The following is a 23,412-nucleotide window of genomic DNA, read 5'->3' as shown; positions in this document are numbered from 1 at the left end:
GTTCTCTTTCCATCAGCCTTTAGGCAGAGTGGAGATGACGGAAATGAGTGTGCCTTTCACCTTATCAGTGTGTCTGAGGACGTGGAGGGCCCAGGTGAAGAGGAGGAAGAAGCAAACGGCTTTGGGTGGTAGACCTGGCCCCCAGAAGTGAGATGAGGGTTTGTGGAGCAGGCGTTTGAAGAAATCCGTCTTTGTGCGTGCCTCCCCCTGCCCCCCATATATGACTGCACCACTTAGAAACACTGGACAAGAGGTTTCGTGTTGAGAATCAGGACAGTTTATTGTTTGATCAACATGCTGAGTCTTCCACATTTTACACAGTTTTACGTAAAGTCAGTGTGGCCATTTATGCCTGCTGAGCCAGTAAAAGATGGGAATGCCACCCTCTGTGCTCCTCATGGCCAGTCACTTTCCAGGGGATGGGTGTGGGAAAGTGGGGGGACAAGATGACACACCATGCGATGCAGGCTGGCCTTCCACGTCTGGAGGCTTCCTGCTGGAAGGAAGCTTCCAAACCCCATTGCAAGGATAAGCCATGCCCTGTGGGGAGTGTCAGCCGCACAGGGGTCTGGCGCCGGAGAGTTTACACACAAGAGCCCAAGGTTTTGGAACACCTAGAGAGTTCATTTCAAACAGAAACTCAAAGGGTGCCCTGGTCTGTGGGTGCCCATGACAGAGTGGTTGGGGACTGCCCTTCTTGGCAATAGAGGGGCGTGAAATGGACGTGCATTCTTTCCCAGCTCACTCAGCTGCGCTGGCCAGAGTCCTAACCAGAGTAGAGGTGGCCTGAGGAGCACCTGTGCCCAGCAGCCCTTTACGTGCAAGTGCACGGTCACATCTGCACACACAGGTTGGCGATGGATGAAGAATGGAAACACCTTGGCTCTGACCGATTCCGGCTTGCTGGGTGACCAGAAGCAAGTGGGTCTTCTCTGCCTCGGTCTTCCTGTCTGTGAGACAGGAAGGGTTGTGAGACCTCCGCGTCATGCTGCTGTAGCTAGGTGGTGACGCCTCACGTGCTCGGGGGAGAGGTAGTTTGGAAATCAGTGAGCATACAGCCCTGCTTGGTTGACGCACAAAAACTTCTGTTTGGCTGCCCCTCATGTGGCTCTGATGGGACTCAGTCCTTGGCTACCTGTTCTTACATCCTGACATCCTCACCTGCCTTCTGCCGTGTGAAGGAATGAGGCTGCTCTGCCTGCAGGACACCGAAGCCAGCGGTGCCATTTTGTCACACCTGGTACTTGAGGGCGGGGGCTCCCAGCACCGGCTTGCCATCCGGAGGCCAGAGACGCTGCACTCAAGATAAGTCTGTACACTTAGCTACTGCCATTTTCATTCTTGTTTCTGTTGCGAGACTCTTGAACTGACCTGGCCATTGCTCCTCAGACCCGAGAGCATTCCAGAATGTTTGAGGATGCTGATGGAAGAGGGTGGTGACAGTGATGGCAGAGAGGCCTCTGACCAAGAGGGACTTGCTCATAACCGCCCAGCTTGCTAACCGTGGACTCTACGCTGCAGTTCTCACACTTAAGCTGCTGGCATCACATCTTCATTCTGGCACGTGTGTGCATTTATAAATATGCTATCTGCTTCCTGCATCTTACGTTCTGTTTTTCAGATGCCTGTGGAATAGGAGCTTTACTGACAGCTTTTGAGACCCCCCTCCCCCAACACACACACACACACAAAGGGGAAAAAAAGGGCCTGAAGATGACCCTGGCCATCTCCCAGGTGAGGCTAGTCCTTAGGGAGAGGGACTGAATGATTGGCTTTGCCTCAGGCTGGCCATCTGGATTCAGTGGGGATGTAACACTCTCGGGGGATGTGGAGGCAATTTCATCCCCTCTTCTTCAAGGGAACCTGATCATCTTATGACTGGACCTTAACTCCAAGTCAAGATACTCCCTACAAGCAAGAGAACAGTGATGGCACCTGCTCAAAATGAGAGCCAAGGAACCAACCCACTTCTGTGCAAGAGATCTGGCTGCCTCAACAGACCAGGGAGTGAGGGGTGGCAATCAGGCCTGCGCGAAGGGGGGTCATGGAATGGCGTGGCACCACTAAGGTGGTAGGGCCAGAGGAGACAACTGCCCTCACCTCAGAAGCCCGCCGGGCTGGGGAGAGCCTGCACTCGAGAGAGCACCTTGTGTACATGCTGGCAAGGCAGGGCTCACCGAGGCCACATCTAACCACGTGACATCTGCTGCATCTCGTACTGCTTCTAGGCTGTGATGGAAAAAGTGTTCGTGGTACCTTAACTATGTGTGCACATGAGAAGGGAACAGAGTTTCTGCTTTGTTTGTACAGGAATGTTTAAGAAAAGCTACTCTTTAGTACCAAGGAAATTAAAATCCACCATACATTCATCCACAGGGACCCAATGCAGATCCCAGCAAATGGGGCCGTCCCAGAGGCCAAAAGCAATGGGCCTCACTGCCGGCCAGGCCGGACGCTGTAACGTGGACTCCTATAAATTCTCACGAGGTAAGTAAGCACTCTTCCAACAAGCACCACTTGGGGGGGTGCAGTCGTGGCGGGTACTGGCCCACACGGGCATGCACACCTCTGCATATAAGTATAGAGAGAAATGGTGCGCATATTCCCATGGCTATTTTTGCCTGTAGTTGAACACATCTATGCATTAGTTTATTGATGGCAAGACAATCACAAGTTTTTTGACAGTATTAAGTATTTCTTATTTCAACACATTGCAGTACTTTTGAATTTCCAAAACTGTTATCACAATGCAAGTTCCAACTCGAGAGCAGGAACAACAAGAATATACATTGAGCACATGTATCTCTGTGAGAATGTGTGTGTGGAAGGTGTATACACAAGTCTATCTCTATATATAATTATGTACACACATAGAAAAACCAAACACATGACACTGGAATTACGTTCGTACATCAGTCTTTGCCTTCTGGAAGAGGAGCTCAGTGAGAATCCTGCTTCCTCTCTTCTTCACCTGAAGATAAATTCCTCTCTAAAGATCAGCTCTGACATCCAGTCTCCTTGAGCTGAGAGAGTGTCACAGGCCCCCTGGACAAATACCAGTGAGTCCTGTACTTATTGGCTGCCATTTTGGATTAGTTTCTGAGAAGTTCCAAAATTCATTGCAATAACTTGTTGGAGTCCTGTTTTGTGGAGGAATTCCCCCCTCCCACTCCCAGATGGCCATGGAGCTCACCTAGGACATGCCCAACAGCAGCCTGGCGGCAGAGACAATACCAGCTTGGAGGGCAGGGTTTACTGTTTTTAGCCAGAGTTGCTGCCTACTGCCTGGCTGTATGCAGGCTCAGGTTCAGTAAGTCTGAGTCTATTTGGAATGCTGGCCAAATGGGTTACATCACTTAGAATTCTCTTTGGAGATTTTACAGGCCCTCAGGACTAAGCCCTTCTCAGAAATGAGTCAAAATGGCAAGGATGGCTCTCTCTGGGCAGCCTTCTGGAGACCGCATGTCAGCAGCACCCTCAGGCAACCAGAGCGCTGCTACAATATCCTTAAAGGTACGTGTACAATGATTACAACTGCACGACGCCAGTGGGGCAAGTCAGCTTTTCCAGAACAGCACTCAACAGCATTAGCAACCGAGGATCTGAGCATGCATCTTCAAGGCGGCGGTACTGCCGTCGACCCTCCCTTCCCCAGTCATAGACAAACACCGCGTGATACAGGCTCTGGCTTCCCTGACGTGCAAGGACGAGGGCTTCAGGGCAGCACACACTGAGTTTCTTTTTGCCCTTCCCTTAGATTCAACCCAGGGATGGGTTGGTTAGAACATTTTCAGAACCACACATGGTGCCTCAAGGCTATGAGCCGCAGATCGACGTGTACAAGCCCACAGTTGCCAACAGCACCCCCGTCCTTCCGACGACCTCTTGCTCTGCCAATCACTGAGTGGGCCACAGAGGACACACTTGCCTGTGGCAAGTGCCTTCCACCCCTTCAAGGCTTGTCAGGGAAGGGAAGGGAGAGGCAGGAGCAACGCCAGTGAGGCCTCCCGCTGGGCTCTCTGCCGTCCACAGGCTGTAATTTCAGCTCAGGGCCATGGCTGATGTCCCACTCTGGCCACGTTAGAGGGACAGAGTTAAAAGTTGCCTCTTCAGAGGCTATTTTGTTCAGTATTTGATTCAACCAGGTAGGGCCTGTTTGGTGGTGGGGCTTGGGATTGGAGCCTAATTAAGTTGCCCCGTTAACTGTAATTTATCGGGCTGGGGTGGAAGGAGGGCAGAGGTGATGAACCATTCAAAGAGGGCAGGAAGGAGGAGGTGTGTGGAAAAGGTTCTCTGTAAGTTTACAAATATACAAAAACAAAACACATCTTTTAAATAAAAATGACTACATTTTTATCTGGCAAAAAGTTGTATACACATGATTTAAATTTTTTTTAAATTTTAACAGTTTTTGGCAATCTTAATAAAGTACAATATATTACAACCAAACCAAAAAATAGTTGTTTAAGTAACAGCTGTTAAGAGTGACGTGATCCCTGATGCCCAGCCTCCCTCCCACCCCACCCTACTCCTAGAGACAGAGAGAAAAGAAAAATCCTCCCATCTTGATAAGCTCATTTCCCACCCCCCCTTAGGAAGCTAACCAATAGGAAGCAACACAACAAGCGAGTAGTGTCAAAGGGAGCTGGCAGGTCAGGCTGCATTAGCAGGAGCAGCCGCCCTCACTGGCTGGGGGCTCCTGGGGTTTGTCCAGCTTAATGTCGATCACTGCAGGGGGCTGGGCTAAGGAAGATGACTGAGGAGAAGCAGCGCCCCCCCCCCCGCCCGCTCCCGTCCCTGGGCACCCCTCAGCGGCCCTGTGCAGATCCTCCATCCTTCCCCAAATACCTAGGGACTCAGGTCTCTGCTGGGCCTGGGGAGGAAGGATGCAGGGTCACCAGCTCCCACCCCCTTTCCACAACGCCTCCCCTTCATCCACCCGAAGCAAAGCCGGTCTTGGGCTGTGGGATGACCACGTAAACATGGGCACGATAGGCCCTTCCTCGGAAGCCTTCCTGGTAACAGTGCCTCGGCCTTGTTAGCAGTCAGTCCCATCCTAAAGTGCACTGGAAGTGGACGGCCTGCTGGCTCGGCATGGAGCCCACATCTCAGCACACGGCTCGGTGGCCCTTGCCCTAGCCAGTCACAGTCACAGTGGCCCCTCGAGCTCTAGTCAGAGTATGTCACTTAGACTCTGCGGATGCTGCTGGGAGAAGCCACAGCCCTGGGAAAGGCCTCCAGCCCTTTCCGCTGGGGGACCATCTGTCAGACCCCCCCCCCCCCGCCGTGAATGGGTTCAAAATGCACAGCGAGGCTGTCCCTGTGCCTTCAGCACGCCAAGGACCTGATGTGGGATGGCACCGGGCCGGCGGGCAGGGCGGACGGGTTGGAAGCGCTGCCGTGGGACCTGCTGCGGGGCGTCCTAGGGATGATTTTGGGCCCCTGTTAAAGGACCATGGGAGAGATTCTTTTGGCCTTAAGTACTATAAAGAGCCATGCTTCTCCTAAAGATCCTGTCTTCCCTCCTTGCCATTCTCTGGCCATGGCACATATTTTGAGTATGACTTTCTCTCTGACTTTCCCTATTTTTATTTTCCCCACACCTACACAAATAACAACACTTGTATCTTGTGTATATACACATGAACACATTTTTTTGGTAACGTGGCAGAATATAAATAAACAACTGCCTTCCTTCCCACTGCGTCAATCGGACTACCCCTCTGAACCTCCATTTCGACTTCTGGGTGTGGTCTGAGGTTTGGAGTGGACTGTGCGAGTGGGGGGCCGACCCTGTCCCACAGAGCGGTGGGCGCTCCGGGGCTGTGCGGGGCCGGGCCGGGAGCGGGCAGGACATGGGATGAGGTATCTATGGGGGAAACTATCTCACGTAGACTAGGCTGAACCATGCTCTGGGTGTACAGAAGCCTTCCATGCAGTGGACAGTCTACCTGTACCCATGAAATACAAAGGGATGCTCCCTGCAAACACGGGCACAGTTACCATTTCTCACTGCTGGCTCCACATCCATGTGGTTCCCCCCACCCCCCGCCATTGTTTTGGAAATAGAAGCTTAGACCGTTTGAACTGGAGGAGGTCTTAAAGCCCTTGGAGTTCAGCCTTGTTCCAGTCCAGAGGAGGGCCCACACCTTACTCCTCAGTAGGGAAGGATGGGCTGGAGACCAGGCGTGGGCTCGCCCGCTGTTCGTAAGTACTCAGTGAATACGTCAATAGATTCTCCAGCATATCTTTCACTTACTTATCAAAAGAAAAGGATACTCCCTTCTTTGCTTTTCTCCTGGACATTCTCCATTCCAGGCAGAGCTGACGCCACACGTCGGAAGAGCTGGAGAGAGGGGAAGACGCAGCATGATGATCCCTGCCCCGTCATTCCTGCCCCCCACCCTGTCTCCACCTTCTTGACTCTTCTCGTCCTGACCTGGGGCCTTGTTCTTCTGTCTGTCCTGCTAACTGTGCCCTGGAGGGAAGGGGCTGCACCAAACTTCTCTCTCCCTTGCCCCTTGTGCCTGTCACAGATCTGGGCCCTGACAGGCCTCTCACCTAGCAGGCTGACTGCGGATCACCAGCAGTTGTGCACGGGTCATGCGGACTGTAAGGGACCAACCCCAGTGTAGAAAATCCTCTAGGCCTTGGGAGACAAGCCCTTAGGCAGACTTCTGTCCCACTGCCTGTGTGGGGACCAGGTATGGGGAACCAAATTTCGACCTGCCCTTGAGACAAACGACCCTCTCCTCAGGCGGGTCCTGCGTGCAAGTCCACAGGCACTGAGGCAGCAAGGTACTGGGAGCCACGGCCGCAGTCACGTCGGAAAGAGAGACTTCAAGAGAATAAGCATACAGGAGCGTGAATGCGATGCTCTGCTTGTTCGGGTACGCGTGTTAGTGTGACATGTACGTTGTGTGGAAAATGCGTGTGGATGTACAGTGTCTATGTGTGTGTGAATGCGTGTAGTTGGGGGGGAGTGCGTGTAGGGCATGTGCCCATGTGGGGTTTCTGTGTAAGTCTGTGTGAGTGCACAGGGAGAACTGTGGGGGGGTGTGCACGTGTGTGCACGCACACTGAGGCAGGGGAGGCGGGGATGTCAGGCAGGGCAGACATGGAACCCCGGAGGTGACAAGTACAAAACACAAGTACTGAACACCCCCCCTCTCCCCTCAATACTCCAACTATGGGGACTCGGTGAGCTCTCTAAAGAGGGTGCGCCTTGTTCATGGTCTCACCCTAGAGCCCAGCTCTGTCGGAGCACCCAGGCTGAGTGACAGGGCCAAGGGGGTGAGGGCCTGAGTGGGGAAGTCACTGGTGGGCCTGGAAGGGTATGGGACCCTGTGGGCAGGCTGTAGAGGGCGTTCCGAAGTGGGGCAGGAAGAAGTGAGCCAGGGTGCAAAGGGCCTGGTTACTCTTGAGTTTTCCTTCGTGGCCTTGCCCCAGGCAGCCCTGCTTTGCCTGTCTGTCTGTCAAAATGGTCACAGCCTCTGCCAGTGGCCAAACTGCCAGTTAGAAGGAAACTCGGGTCGCCTGTGGGGCTCTGAGAGCAGATATAGTCAGGCTTAGAGTCCAGGAGTCTGCACTGCATGAAGACTGTCCCCCTGAACCACAGTTTGAACTGACCACATTTAATTCCTGCTTAGACCATCACCTGCGTTCCAGAGCATTCTGAAAAGGGAGGCATCAGCGTCTCCCTGCCCCGGACCAGTAGGGCAGAAGCTACCTGCCTTATGGACTGCTGTCCACTGCTTCCCCACCTCCCGGGACTTTCCATCAGGACCACACCGAGCGGCAGCCCAGTGCCTCCTACGTGCCTCCAGGGACAGGTAGCTCCTGCTCCAAGAGGGCAGCGGCATTGGGAGGGCATGGGCGTGGGCAGAGCCACGCTAAGGGGGCTCTAATTGGGGAGGAAGGCACTAAGGCCTGGGGCCTATGGGGCCCCTCATTCTGTCTCTCTCCGCTCCTCTGCCGCCTTCTCTAATGCCACAGGCACTGCCCCTACCGGGTGAACCGTCACTGTATCCCGGCCAAGAGCTGATGGGCAGCTTGTGTAGTGCTCCCAGGCACTGCTGGCGCCCCGCCGAACCAACTCTGCACTCCCTATGCCACAGCACCCCTCTTGCCACACCTCTGCTCACGCGTTACCCTTGTCTGGAACGTCCTCCCTCCTCATCTCTTCAAGCCCTCTCTTCCGTGAAGGCAGGGGCCCCTAACCTTTTGTGAACCAGAGACCTCTCTGGCAGTCTGCTGAGCTATGGGCTCCTTGTAAGTGTGTGAAGTCACTGACAGGAGTACAGAGGAAACCGTTCAGAATTGAAATACACTTCTAAAATCTTTAAAGACACCAGTTGTTATACAGCAGCATTTGTGCTTCTGGCAGCAGGTCTGGTCGCCCCTACGAACTGGAGCGGTGACGCACCTAAAGGCCAAGCAACCCGCAACACCGTGAGGGGACAAGAGAACGTCTGGGATCTGTACTGCCATCGAGCCACAGGTGCCACCGCCCACATTCACGGCCGAGGGAGGTGCTGAAGAGCCGTCAGAGGTGCGTGAAGATGGAGGGGTGGCTCTTTCCAACCCAAGTCTGCCGACCCGCGGACTCCCGTCCTTGGGGGGTCCGTGGACCCAGGGAAGCCCCCAGCTGCGAGGCTCGGCCGTAACCTCCACTGTAGCTTCTCTAACCACTCTGATTCCCCAGGCCTCTCCCCCTGCAAGCGCCAACCACACCAGGTGGGCTCCTTTCTCCAAGCCCGCCTGGCCCTGCACAGCCTTGAGCACTTGCCAACCCCTAGGCATGAACCCCCAAATGCTGTTCGGGTTGAATTTCCCACACCCCCATCCCAAGGGAGGTAAGATGCCAGGGAGACGCTGCTTCTCTCACCTGGAAGTTGGTGGCTGGACATCCAGCACGTTATGGGGCCACGTGACCGGTCGCTGTGTGGTGGCTAACGATGACGTGCTCCAGACACCCCTGGAGAGTGAGTGCTCTTACCCTCACTGGTGCTTTCCCAGCTCTAGAGGTTAGCTTGTTTCCCATTAGGTGGGGTTCATGGTGCTCTGGTTGCTTGCTCCAACCCGGTCACTAGCCCCTCAGGGCAAGTTGGGGCCAGGCCCACGACTGACCGGGCTGGAAGCCACGCGTGGCCCCTTGGCCAGGCTGGCCGGAATCAGCACCAGCTGTGTCCTACCTGCTTCACGTTGTAGCCGGTCTTTGCACTGGTCTCAATGAACATGACGCTCAGCTCTTTGGCGCGCTGCTCCCCCTCCTCGATGGTTATCTGCCTGCGAGTGACGAGAGGGGGAATGAGCCCCTGCTAGAGGCAGAGGGAGCGGCCTGAGATGAGGGGGCCTAGCCCCCGAGTCAGCCCTGAGGACAGGGCTTGGATCCAGGGCCCCCATCCAGGATGAAGGGCACAGGGCCACAGCAGGACACAAGCCTCCCCCTGTTCCTTCCATGGCACCTCCCAGCTCAAGAGCAGGCCCTGCAGCAGGCGGGAACCTTCCCAACAGTCAACCGTCGCGTGCGCCTGTGTCTAGAAAGCACTTCGAGCCACAAAGCACCTCTTGGGCGGTGTCCTCAGTCCCCTTCTCCACAGGAGGACAGCTGGGTTAAAAGTGACTGCCTCCAGGTTGTACGGAGAGATACTTAGCAATAGCACTGGGCTTTGAGTCCCATTTCTCTTACTTCGAGGACAGGCCCCTAACGAAGTGGGCTCTGGGTCAGATAACTCTGTAGGAGGTCACACTACACTTGAGGAGGCCAGCAGTCCGGGACCCTTTGCTCTATTGGACAAAGCCAGGTCCCATGAGATGAGCGGATGAACGGACGCAGGCAGCACGTGAGCCAGCCCTCTCTGCGCACTGCAGGCACAGCTATGGACAGGCAATTCTGCACGTTCACACCCGGGGTCAGAACCCTCACATCAGCACAGGTGTTTCGTGGGGGCAGAGACACAAAGCAGAAGCAGAAGCCAGTGGGGGCCCGAGGGACTGCCATCTGCAGCTGTGCTGTGGCCACAGCTGGGCCCCAGCCCACGTGCCGCTGTGCGGGGCTGGGCGCATGGGGCTCCATGCAGACCTCTCACACAGCAGTGCCCCTGCAGGCAGTGGAAGGTGGGGCTTCCGAGCTGAGCCACTGAGGGCAAGGGTCTGCCAAGTGCTCTCAAAGCCTCCAGTGACCCCAGGGACCTTTCTCAGCTGCATGGGGACAGGTCAGAAGCACAGGCTCACACCACTCCCATATCCCAGAACTCCTTCTCCAGCAGGAGCTGCAGAGGAGTGGAGGGTGGGCTGGGCCCGCCAGCACCCTGCAGCTCGCAGCCTCACACCTACCTCTTGTCAGCCAGGTCCGTCTTGTTGCCCACCAGCATGATGATAACATCGCTGCCCCTCTCTGTCCTGACATCGTCGATCCACTTAGAGGTCTGTTGGAAGGAGTTGAGATCTGGAAGTGGAAAGTGGGGCGACAACAGAGTGAGAGTCAGCCTGAGCAGGCAGAGGGCAAAGGTGGGAGGGAGCATGAGACCAGGAGCAGGAGGGAGGGGACTGTGCATCCTCACACCCAGACCAGTGAGTCCGGGCCCTCTAGCAGGGGCGGGGAGGGAGCACGTGTGTCTGTGGAGTTGCTGCCCAGGGCCCTGGAGAGACCCTTATGTTGCTGAACCACCCCCTGGTTGGGGGGCGGTCACCCCGCTGGAAGATCACTGTCATGAATTGCTACATGGACCGGTGGTTTTAGAGGCCCACCTGAGAATCAGACCTGACTTTGGGGGCTCAGAGCAGAGTGTGAAAATGGGTGCACTGGACTTGGCTGAGCTTGGAAACGTGTGCGTGTGTGTTGGTGGGAAAGCAGAGCAGCTCCGGGGGGAGGAGGGCCCTACACGGCGGCCTCCCACTGAGGGGGTGGCACTCGGGAAAGGCCAGAGTTTCCAAAAAGAACCCTCAGGATCTGCAAGGAAGAGGAGGAGGAATGTGGCCCCAGGAGAGGCAACAGCCACGAGAGGTAATGCCATTTCAGGGCAGCCCCTCCTCAGTCAGAAGCTGTAACAGACCCTGGCGAGTGGTGGCAGGGCAATGCCCACCACTCAGCAGCCCACATGCCGCAGGGGAGGAGAGGGAGCCTATCCCAGAAAGCCTCTGTTTCCCCCAGCCTGCTCTCCCTCCTGCTCACGTCAGGCTGCATGGACCCAGGTTGAAGGCCCAGCTGCCACCGGTACCCAATGTGTGTGGGGGGCCTCGGTCAGAAGGAGGGGTGGAAAGAGGGGACGGGCAGAGCCAGGGGCAGTGGGCTCAAAGCAGTGGGGCACACATGCTTCCCCATGTGATTTCACTGCTGTGGACAGCACCCAGGCTGTCCTCCCACCACAGGCGTGATCACAGCCCAAGGGCCAGCCGTGTGTTCTGTTACCCCTGCCTGGGCCGCTGAGGCTCTGCACCAGGCCCTACCCCTTCCCCAGCCATGAGTCTTCCTCAGGGCAGTGCAGTTCTCTCAAGAACCGCTGCCCTGGCCAGAAGAGCTACACTGTGCGGGAAGTGCAGCCCCCCCCACAGCTCTCCCAGACCTGCTTGGTCTCCCGTCCCAGGAGACCCTTTGAGGAGCTGGGATGCCAGCTCCTGGGTCAAGGCTGGCCCAGAGACCAGTGTCTTCTCCCATCCTGACACATATACACACAGAAGTTGCTCCACAGCGGTCCTTCTGGCCGTCAGGGCCAAGGAGGGCACAGAGGGGTGGGAGCAGGACCAGCCTCACCTCTGCTCACCTCTACACATAGCCCCCTGCTCTAGGCAGGGCCAACTCAATCCCATACACTACCCGGCCTATCACAGAAGGGTGGGGGAAGATGGAAAACATGCTGGTGTTCAAAGGCAACTCACCCCCCACCACCAAGGACCTATCTTCTTGCAGTCAGAAGACAAGCATACACAGCATACAGGTGTGCACACACGCGCATGTGCACTTGTGTATGTGCGTGCGTGCCTGCCCACGCGCGCACACACACACAGGCCCTGGAGCCTCTACAAGCCACCGTCTCTCTGGCACCCAGGACCCACACTCACTTGTGATGTCGTACACCACCACAGCCACTGTGGAGTCCCGGATGTAGCTGGGAATCAGGCTGCGGAACCTCTCCTGGCCGGCTGTGTCCCAGAGCTGCAGCCGCACCTGTCACAAGGAGGGCAGGGGGGTCAGTGTAATCCTCATGGGGGGTGGGGGCTGGGGGAGGGCCCTGGCTCTGTGATGCTGGCACTGCCAGCTCTGTGGTAGGCATGGGCTCTCAGTGGTGCCCGGCTAAAGGGTCCAGGTGGTAAGTCCAAAGGAGCCCTCCCTGTCCTTTTGGTTCTAAGGTCAGACACTCACCGTACGATCCTCCAAGTACATGGTTTTTGACAAGAAGTCAATCCCAATGGTCGCCTATTGGAGAAAAACACAGAAAGGTTAAAATTGAAAGCTCTCAGGCCAGGGTGCAAAAGCTCAGTGATCCAGGCAGTGATAGCCAGCCAGGGAGGGGACACCCATGCCAAGCCTGAGGCAGGTCCTGCTCTGCTGTCCCTGCCTGCCCCCCAGGCTCAACAGTGAACCCAGTCATGTCTCTCAGAGGAAGTAGGTTGGAGCTAACTGAGGATGAGGACAGGTTTTCAGGGAATGAAAGTGCTTTGTGAAGGGGACAAGAAAGCCAGGTGGGGAGACTTCCCCAGGGTCAAGGCCACTGGCAGGTGTTTCTCCTGCCCTCCTCATATGAGGGCCTTGAGGAGCAAGGGACTGAGTGGTCTCCCTGCCCAAGCCTGCCTTGCCTCACCTGCCTCACACTCCCACCCTCACTGCCTCCCCTTGAGGCTCCTGGAACTCGGGTACCCAGGTTTGGGTTCACTTCTGCCCCCAGCAGGCAGGGGCAGAGTGGGGAGCAGGGCCGCTTGCTGCTGGGTGGGCAGCAGAGAGCAGCTGGCCTTCCTCAGGGCCATCACAAACCAGCCAGAGCAGCGTCTTCCTGAGAAAGCACATGGACTCTTTTCTACCCAAACCAACATATTAGGAGCCAGCTGTCCCCAGCACACCTATGCCATACCTGTGCACTCTCTTTCCTGGCACTGGGGAGAGGCAGCTGGGCAGGGTGCAGTCAGCCTTGTGGCCAGGCGGCCAGGACCCACCACTCTCTGTGTGGCCTTGGACAGGCCACCTAACCTCTCTGGGCTCGCCTGCCCCACAGCATCTATGATAGGAGCTAAGATGCTCTTGGTGTGAAATGGAGTAGTCACTGCTATGCAGTTTATAATAATGAAAACTCAGAGCCTGAATGTCCAGGGCACTGTTAAGTACAGCGTGGCACACCCATGTGATTAGAATCCTTGGCAGCCATTTAAAATCATGTTTTTGAAAAATATTTAAGGATTTGAGGAAATGGTCATCAAGATTTTGAAAAGAAGCAGGTTGCAAACATCACATATAGTGTGATCCCAATGTGATGAACCAAAGTAGAGAGAAGTATTTTTCAATTTTCTTAGATACTAAAATGAAGGGTATACACTAAAGCCTCAGCAACACCGTGTGAATAATGACATTCTGGGCAAAATTTTTTTTGCTTCCTTCATTATAATTTCCTCTATTTTCTAGAATAAATTTATAATAGTTCTAAAAGCAGAAATAGAATATTTGAAACAAAAATATAAGATTAAAAATAAGCTTAATTGTACGGGAAACTGTGCAGTGACTTCTGATTACAAAAATCACTACCCAGGGAAGCCCGAGGAAATAGAAAAACCCACGTCCGCCTGGTCCCAGGCTGTCTGCAAGCATGTTCACGTACATTCGGACCTCCAACTCATTCCACAAAGGAGTTAAAGTTGCTCTATCCCCCCGGAAGCCTGCTTTAATGCAAAGTTGTGGAGTGCTGAGGAATCTCACAATTCTAGAACATGGGTGTTAGACACACACCTTAGATATAACCCAATCCAACCCCTTACTTTGGAGAGGAAAGACCAGGGAAGCTAAAGCGCATGCTTGGCGTGCCTTTGAAAGTCGGGGCAGAGCTAGAAGGGTTGACACTGGAAGCTTTATATCACTTGGGTTCTTTCTACCCCAGCTTGGTGTACCTTTCCTATGTGGAGTAGCCACTGGGGAACAAGTCTGGAATTGACAAGTGGTTTGTGGACCCAGCCTTGTTCCTTAAGTCACACAACATTCACTAATGGATGAAGCATGACAGTCCTCATCTTCGGATACCCTTAAGGGGAAATGTGCAGACCAGGTGGAAGTCTCTGACTTCATCAGTGCTCTATGGGCTCCCCAAGGAATGCCATGCTCCATCGGTAAAGTGACCCTGGAGCTGAAAACTGGGTGTGTGACGTCAGGACTGGTGGCAGGGACTGCTGGCTGTCCCCCATATGTAGGCTCCCTTTCTACTGTAATAGGATTCTAGATGTGTAGATGGATCAATGGCTGCCCCAAACAAAGGTGGTATTTCCCAGCTTTCTTTGTAGGTAGGTGGCTAAATTCTGGTTAGTGGGATGTGAAGGTGATGTATGCATCTTCTGGGATGCGTCCTTCATGGGGCTGGGGGTGGGGTGACATGCTCACAGCTGCCCTCTTTCCCTTTCCTGCGGCTTAGAATGAAGACAGGTGGTGGTGAGTCACACTGGCCCATCCAGACGAAGGTGGTTTAGAAGTGATGACAGAGCAACCAGATGGAGGAAGCCTGAGTCCCTGACCCAGGGGAGCCACCGCAACACCCTAGACTGCTTATACTCAGACTCTTTGGTGAGAGAGAACGAACTCCTATTTTGCTTAAGCTACTGTTATTCTGGGTTTCGTTTAACACAGACTAACCGTAGTCTAACCAATAGAGCAAAGAACCATGGAGAAACATATCCCTCAAAGGTAGGCAGCATGGATGGTGATGACAATATTCTTGATGACAGTGTAACGACGACAACCCCGATCTACCTCACGTGGGCACAAGCCACTTCTGCTTCCACGGAGGACTGAGAAGTCACCAGATGACATGACAAGAATTGTGCCATTTGGATCAAGCCTTGGCAAAGCTCAACTCAGTAGCCTCGACAATCACAAACGCCATTATCGGACACCCACATACTTTATCTCCATCGCTCCTCACAAAAGCCTGAGCACATGAGTGGTACTGAGGAAACAGTCTGGAAGAGGCCAACCTACTCCCCTCTCCAGCTCTCTCCCACCTTTAGTCCCACTTTCATGCTTCCTTCCAGATCAGAGAAACAGCTGGTTCCTTAACTGGACCATACTGTCCCCGCCAAGCTAGGCCACTGAACTACAGCAGACCTCCCCATGGCTGTACAGATTCTTGCCACAGCACAGGCATCGTCCCTGGGAATGGCTGAACCATCAGCTCTGCCCAAAAATATATTCCTATGTTTAGTTTCCAATAATGGCTGAGTAGTTTCAATCAAACTAACCCTCCTACAGATAACTATTATAAACTATGGAAAAATACAAGAAATAATTGTTAAGCACTGAAGAATGATCAAAAGCCAGCAGAAAATAGAGGGGTTACAACCTCTGAAGGAAGGAAAGAGAACGAAGTGAGATCTGACATTTAACCAATTTTTTACCGAGGTAACTTCCTAGTCCTATAAGTTATAAGGACTTGGTAAACACCCCAGGCTTTCCACGGGAAACCCAGAAGGGCTGGCTTTGAGAGGAAGGGTATCATCTCAGGACTGAGGGTTACACCGGAAGATTGAGGGAAAAACTCAAAGTGAACTATCTTAACAAAATTTAAACATGGTAAGTAATCCTTGCCCTTGTCCCCCCAAAAAGATTAGCTGTCCATAATTTAATTGCCTATTAAAATAAAATTCAACACTCTTCAGAGGAAGGTAACAGAATCCAAGAATCTCTACAACTTATTACAGGCACAGCTCATTTTACCATGCTTCACTTCATTGTACTTTGCAGATAACTGTTTCTCACAAATTGAAGGTCTGTGGGAACTCTGTGTAGAGCAAGTCTGTTGGGGCCATTTTTCCAACAGCATTTGCTCACTTTGTGTCTTTGTGTCACATTTTGATAATTCTCATATTTCAAAATTTTCATTATTATTATTTTTTATGGTGATCTTTGGTGTTACTATTATTATTGTTTTGGAGTGCCATGAACCGCACCCATATAAGACAGTGAACTGATAAATGTTGTGTGTATTCTGACTATTCCGCCAACTGGCCATTCTCCCATCTCTCCCTCTGCTCAGGCCTCCCTATTCCCTGAGACACAGCAATATGGAAATCAGGCCAATTAATAACCCAAAATGGCCTCTAACTGTTCATGTGAAAGGAAGAGTTACACATCTCTCACTTTAAATCAAAAACTAGAAATGACGAAGCTTAGTGAGGAAGGATGTCGAAAGCTAAGATAGGCTGAAAGGTAGACCTCTTGCACCACATGGTTAGCCAAGTTGTGAACACAAAGGAAAAGTTCTTGAAGGAAATTAAATGTGCTGCTCCCCTGAACACCTGGGCAATAAGAAAATGAAACAGGCTTACTGCTGATATGGAGAAAGCATTGTGGTTTCTGAATAGGAGATCAAACCAGCCACAATATTCCCTTAAGCCATAGCCTAGTCCAGAGCAAGGCCCTGACTCTCTTCAATTCCATGAAGGCTGAGAGGTGAGGAAGCTGCAGAAGAAGAGTCTGAAGCCAGCAGAGGTGGGCTCATGAGGTTTACGGGAAGAAGCCGTCTCCATAACATCAAAGGGCAAGGTGAAGCAGTGAGTGCTGACATAGAAGCCACAGCAAGTGAGCCAGAAGATGGAGCTAAGATAACTAATGAAGGTGGCTGCCCTAAACAGCAGATTTTCATTGTAGATGAAAACAGCCTTCTACTGGAAGAAGATGCCATCTAGGACTTTCATAGCTAGCTAGCTACTGATTGATAGATTCATTCATTCATTTGAAAGAGAGAGAGCAAGCATGAGCAGTGGGGAGGGGCAGAGAGGGAGAAGCAGGCTCCCCACTGAGTAGGGAGCCCAATGTGGGGCTTGATCCCAGGACCCTGAAATCATGACCTGAGATGAAGGCAGATGCTTAACCCACTAAGCCACCTAGGTGCCCTAGGACTTTCATAGCTAGAGAGGATAAGTCAATGTCTGGCTTCAAAGCTCCAAAAGACAGGCTGACTCTCTTGTTAGGGGCCAGTGCAGACAGTCACTTTAAGTTGAAGCCAGTGCTCATTTACCATTCCAAAATCCTAGGGTCCTAAAGAATTATGCTAAATCTACTCTGCTTGTGCTCTATAAATGGAACAATAAGACTTGGAAGACAGCACATCCATTCACAACATGGTTTACTGAATATTTTAGGCCCACTGTTGAGACCTACTGCTCAGCAAAAAGGATTCCTTTCAAAATATTATTGCTGGTTAACAATGCACCCAGTCATCCAAGACCTCTGATAGAGATGCACAATGAGATTAATGTTGTTTTTGTGCTTGCTAACATAACATCCATCCTGCAGCCCATGGATCAAGTTGTAATTCTGACTTTTAAGTCTTATTATTTAAGAAATACATTTTGTAAGGGCATAGCTGCCATAGTGATTCGTCTGATGGATCTGGGCAAAATAAATTGAAACCTTCTGGAAAGTATTCACCATTCTAGATGCTATTAAGAACATTTGTGATTCATGGGAAGAGGTCAAAATATAAACATTAACAAGAGTTTGGAAGTTGATTACAGCATTCATGGATGACTCTGAAGGGTTTTAGACTTCAGTGGAGGAAATTAACTGCAGATGTGGTGGAAATAGTAAGAGATCTAGAAGTGAAGCCTGAAGATGGGTCTGATTTGCTGCAATCTCATGATAAAACTTAAATGGGTGAGGGTTTGCTTCTTATGGATGAGCAATGAAAGGGGTTTCTTAAGATGGCATCTATTCTTGGTGAAGATGTTGTGAAAATTGTTGAAGTGACAATGAGAATATCACATAAACTTATTGATAAAGCAGCATCAGGGTTGGAGAGCACTGAATACAATTTTTCAAAGAAGTTCTACTGCGGGTAAAATGCTATCAAACAGCATCACATGCTACAGAGAAATTGTTTGTGAAAGAGTTGATTGTTGTGACAAACTTCATGTTGTGTTATTTTAAGAGCCACCCCAACCTTCAGCGATCACCATCCTGATCAGTCAGCAGCCACCAATATTGAGGCAAGACCCTCCACCAGCAAAATGATTACAACTTGTTGAAAGCTCAGATGATGGTTAGCATTTTATAACAATAAAGTTCTTTAAATTAAGGAATGTACATTATTTTTTTAGTCATAATGTTATTATATGCTTAGTAGACTATAATGTGGTATAAACATAACTTTTATATGCACTGGGAAACCAAAAAGTTCATTTGTTTCATTTTGTCACAATATGCAACTTTACTGCCATGGTCTAGAACCAAAGCTGCAGTATCTCCAAGGTATGCCTGTTTTCACAATGTCCATTACACAATTAAAGAAAAAAGGTTTAGACATGTGAAGGAGGAGAAAATTCAAGCCATAATCAAGGAAACAGATCCCCAAATGAACCAGATGCTGGGTTAGCAGAGGAAGACTTCAAAATAATTGTTATATGTACGTTAAAAATACAAAGGAAAAGATGAATGATGAATTTCAAGAGATACATGGAAATTCTGAAAACAAAAACTGAAAATCTCAACACTACGAAATACAATACCTGAAATAAAAATGCACAGGATTTATGTAACAGCAGCTAGTACACTGCAGAAGAAAAGTTAGTGAACTTGAAGAGAGGCTGAAATAAATTGTTCAAACTGGAACACAGAGAGGAAAAAAGATACAATAAAAATGAACACAGTCTCCAGAACCGCAAGGACAATATCAAGTGATCACTAGACATGCAACTGGTGTCTCGTAAAGAGAGTAGACAGAATCAGCAAAGCGATTTTTGAAAAAACAATAGCTAAAATATTTTCCAATTGTTTAGAAACATCAACCCATGGTACCAAGAAGCTCAGTGAACCTAAAACACAATAAATACAAAGAAAACCACACCTGGGCATGTCATAGTCACATTGCTGAAACCAAAGATACAGAGAAAACCTTGACAGCCTCCAGAAAACAGAAAGACACATTATATACAAGGGAATCATGACAAGAATGATGGCTGATTTCTCATCAGAAACAATGGAAGACAGAAGACAGTGGAAAAGCATTTTTCAAGTTCCAAAAGAAACAGCATCACCACCACCATCATGTCAGCCTAGAATTTCACAACCAGTGCAACTTTTGTTCAGAAATGAAGGCAAAACATTTTCAGATAAGGGAAAGCTGTGATAATCTGTCACCAGTGGGCCCTAATTATAAGAAATGCTTTAGGCTAAAGGGAAACGTTACATATGGAAATACGCATCTTTAAAGAAGGAATAGAAGAGCACCACAAATGGCAAATCTATGGGTAAATATAAAAACATGTGACTTGTCCTTGATCACCTCCTAACTTCCATCCATATCAGCAACAGTTCATAACATTCTTCCCTGTTCTTCGGTCCTCAGTGTGGCTCCCTCTGAGAAGATGGCCTCAAATCTTACTTTTCAACATTAGGTATAAAGCACTTCAATTCCTTGCATTTACCTCTAATACAACAACAGGGGTAAGCACAGTAATGATGATGAAACATCCGAGTACTCAGCCTTTGCCTGCTATCGTGCAGAGCGCTTGACATGCCTTACTTCATGTACTCCTGATAACCTCTGTTATGAGCTGTGTTCTTTAATATGTGTATGCCATTGCTAAGAAACCCGAGTGTAAGAGGTGCTAAGTGACTTGCCCATGGTCAACAGCTGGAAGTGGCAGAGCCTAGACTGAAAAGGGTATTTTCAAGGTTGTCTACAAGTGTCCAGCCTTATCCCCACATCCCTCAAGCCTCTGAGTGTTTGCTCCTCCTGGAAGCAAGCCTCTCCCTGCAGGTCCCCTTGTTCCTGGCCCCCTCCTCCCAGATGATGCTCTGTCAGCCATCTCCTTTCTATATTTTCAATCTTCCATGCTCCACTCACTCTTTCCTTTGTCCAAGAATCATTCTCAGTATTTTCATGTCCCTGTCACTAAGTGGCTCTCTAGATATCTGGCAAGCTCTCACCTCTCTTCAAATGGTATGCTTACTGGAAAAGGACCCCAAACCCAGTCTCCACTTCCTCCCCTCCCACCTGCTGCTTGACTAGGGTGGTCTGGTTTCTGTCCTCTGCCCACCGAAGCTGCTCTTGCTATGGTCATCAGGAGGCATTTCATCTCCAAACTGTAAGAACACTCTTAGGCCAAGCTCTTCTTGGTGCACTTGACCCTCATGACCAATCCTCTTCCTGGACACCGTTCCTTCCTTTGCTTTTCATGACGCTACTTGTTTCCAGCTTACCTGCCTCTCTAACTGCTGTTCCTCATTGATCTCTTACAGGAACGTCTTCCTTTCTCTGTTCCTAAAATGTTGCTTGGTGTTCCCTGCCCTGTGTCAGGGGACCTCATTAGTCTCACAGCTTCAAGTAGGATATACTGATGGCTGTCCAATCTACATTGCAGGCCTTACCTCTGTCCTGAACCCCAGGTCCAGGTATCCGACTGTTTACTAGACATCTCACTAGACACAGTGTATCTCACACAGAGCCTATCATCTCCCTCCAAACCTGCCTCTATTTTCCTCCCTCCATGAATGGCACCTCCACCACCCTAGGTGCCCAAGCCTCTGGAAGCCCTCCCAAGTCCCTGCTCTTTGCCTGCTCTCTCATCCACTCCCTCACATCAGGAGAATCACTGAGCTGATGACTTTGCCCCCGGGGCATTTCACCCCTCCATTCTTAGCATCCCTACCAGCACCGCCCCTGTTCAGACCTCCAACTTCTTTTATCTGAATAATCTCAACAGCTTCCTGACTGGTCTCTCTGCCCTCAGGCTCTCCCCTTATAACTAGCCTTTCATCCAGCCTCATTTCTAAAACATAAATCTGATCATTTCACTCCCCCACTGTGCCTAGGAAATAGCCTAAACGCTTCACTCGGTCTACAAACCATTCAGGGCCTGCCCTTCACTTCCTCTGGTCTCACTTCTCTCATGTCCAGCTTTTACTTTAAACTGTAGTAATAATGCTCTGGTCAAGACCCCCCCCACCCCATACAAGTCACTTTGTGTTTCTGTGCCTTGTCTAATGCTGTTCCCTCCTTAGAATGTTCTTCCACATGGTTAAAACCCATTCAGATTCAGCTCCTCTGCAAGTCATGTTCTGCAAGTCATTTTCCGAGCCCTCAGGATGGCTTCAGGGCCCCTCATTTAACAGTTTCTGTGTGAAACTGGGAAGATCTCCTGCCTTGGTATCTCCTACTGGCCAGTGATTCAGCGATTCTCAACATGTAGTTCATGGCCCACCTGCTTCAGAGACACATCAGGAGCTTGCTAAGCACGCAGATGCCAGGTCCCAGCCAGACACACAGAGGCACAATCTCTGGGGTGTCAGTCCGGAACCAGAATTCCAGATAAGCCTACAGATAATTCACGTGTGCAGTGAAGTTTTGCAAACAACTGCCTAGACTCTGTGCTTGTGCTGTAATCAGCCTGAGGAGGCTGCAGGATCCAGAAGGCGGGGCAGATTCCCTACCTGGGGTGAGAGACAGAGCGAGATGCCCATGTATGTGGAAGGTACTATTCATGAGGAAACCAAGGCTCACTCCGAAACAATGTCACACAGGTGACCTGTGTGGCAGAAGCAGAATTTGAACATAGGTCTCCCTTACAGCAAAGCCTCTGCTTTTGACTGCTTGGCTGTACTCCTCCTGCTTCCTGAAATCCCTTCATTTCTGAAGCTGTCACTGTGCCCTGAAGCTGTCATTGGGTTTGCATGGGGGTCACATCCTGTCTGGCTTCCTAGTGTCAGACTCTTTTGGTCATTAGCCATAATAGCTCAGCAGAGCCCACTTAAGAGGAACTTCATTTGCATTTTAACAAGGACAACAAAAGTCGGCTCTGAAAGGACTGAGCAAAAACAAGAACTTTTAAGATGGCCTTGGCTGGGCCTTGGTTACCAGGAAATTTCTAGCTCCTTGGCATCATTTATTTTCCCAGACACAAGGCACAAGCAGTTGGCCCCACACCACTGCCAGCTGGAGCCTGTCTCTCTCAGGCCCTGGGCAGCTCCTTTCTGGCAAACACAGCAAGTAATACTCACTCGCTTTCTCATCCTCAAATGCCTACTACGTATTAGTCCCAGAGCAGAACGAGCCCTCATCCCGGCCCATGAGGAGCTGTTTCCTCCCCTGGAATGCTCTTCCACATGGTTAATGCCTATTCGGAGTTTCAAATTCAGCCTTGAACTTCCAACTTTGCAGAGGAGCTAAGATTAGCACACAGAATTGTGGTCCTTGATGGATGGAAAGGGCCAGTGTAGTGAGAAGGACTCTAAGAAAAGGGGGACTCTGCTTCTGATTTCCTGAGGCAAGATGAGGGAACTATGCAAGTCCTCGAGTGAATACTAACTTTCCAGCAGGTGAAAATGGGGGTGTAGCGCAGGATGGGAAATGTGGGGAGTAAAGCCCAGACGGAGGGAATGGGAGAGTTCTGATTTCCCACACGGCAGAGCTCTTATCAGACCAACCCTCTTGCAGATTGCTATTATAAACCCTGACCAGAATACAGCAAACAACTATCTGAAGGCACTGCAAAGGGACCAAAAGCAGGTAGAAACTGGAGGGGAGCCAACTTAAAAAAAGGGAACAGCCCTGGGCGAAGTTCCTGTTTTTATGATTGCTCGCTCACTGAAGGGCAGCCCTGGCTGGAGCTCAGGGGTTGCTAAAATTTGGCAAGAAACCCACAGTCTTGCTATTTGAGAAACAAGTCAGATCCTAAAGCTACCACAACAGCCAGAAAACGCAGGAAATCTTGAACATGAGAAAGCCCCAGAGAGGGCACTCCAAATTCTGCATCTGAAAGCTGCTCAAATCTCTGACCGACCCAAGCAGACCCGAAGCAGCCTACCTAAAACTGAAAACAAAACAAGGCAAACAAGTCTGATAAAACTTTACCTTGCTGCCTACCACAGGGAAGAGAAGGGAGAAGCTGGATCCAACCAATACTCTTCCAAAGGAACAAACAGAAACCCCAGTCTTATCACGATGTGTAGGATAAATCTTGATTTACTCAGTATATGAAGTGCACACCGTATTCAAGAAAAAAGAGAATAGGCAGAGACCAACGTTGAGGTGACCCAGGTACTGAAGGTAGCAAGTAGTTTAAAGTAGCTGATGTGATAATGCTCAAATATATAGAGAAATACGCTCATTACCAAGGCACAGATTTAAAAAAAAAATCTCAGCAGAGAAACTATAAAAGAGAATCAAATACAAACTTAGAACTGAAAAATAAATATCTGAAATTTTAAAATCACTGATA

At 50.7% G+C, this 23,412-nt stretch overlaps 1 protein-coding gene and 1 long non-coding RNA gene across 4 annotated transcripts in view; one reads left to right on the top strand and one right to left on the bottom strand.

Annotated features, from left to right (window-relative positions):
* Window positions 1-253: 253 nt before the first annotated feature.
* RAB6B (RAB6B, member RAS oncogene family) overlaps window positions 254-23,412 on the bottom strand; it is a 60,209-nt gene continuing 37,050 nt past the window's right edge. Inside the window, exons 3-9 of one of the 3 annotated variants that reach the window (XR_004625999.1) lie at window positions 12,365-12,418; window positions 12,064-12,169; window positions 10,339-10,450; window positions 9,195-9,288; window positions 8,888-8,977; window positions 6,280-6,346; window positions 4,686-4,728 (exon numbers count right to left, since the gene is read on the bottom strand). Coding sequence is in view for 2 of the 3 variants with exons in the window: in XM_002924068.3 (XP_002924114.1) it covers window positions 4,664-4,728; window positions 6,280-6,346; window positions 9,195-9,288; window positions 10,339-10,450; window positions 12,064-12,169; window positions 12,365-12,418 (498 nt within the window). In the remaining variant the exon portion in view is untranslated. Of the gene's footprint in view, window positions 4,729-6,279; window positions 6,347-6,376; window positions 6,839-8,887; window positions 8,978-9,194; window positions 9,289-10,338; window positions 10,451-12,063; window positions 12,170-12,364; window positions 12,419-23,412 lie in introns of those variants that run through there. The other 2 variants (XM_002924068.3, XM_034661977.1) reach the window with 2 other exon arrangements.
* Window positions 7,923-16,887, top strand: LOC117802629. The gene is made up of 3 exons (XR_004626000.1): window positions 7,923-8,551; window positions 14,610-14,758; window positions 14,920-16,887. It is a non-coding gene; the product is annotated as an uncharacterized LOC117802629 (long non-coding RNA).

Source organism: Ailuropoda melanoleuca, chromosome 6 (assembly GCF_002007445.2).
Source record: "Ailuropoda melanoleuca isolate Jingjing chromosome 6, ASM200744v2, whole genome shotgun sequence".
Taxonomy (NCBI): domain Eukaryota; kingdom Metazoa; phylum Chordata; class Mammalia; order Carnivora; family Ursidae; genus Ailuropoda; species Ailuropoda melanoleuca.
This window is presented reverse-complemented; position numbering and strand designations above follow the sequence as displayed.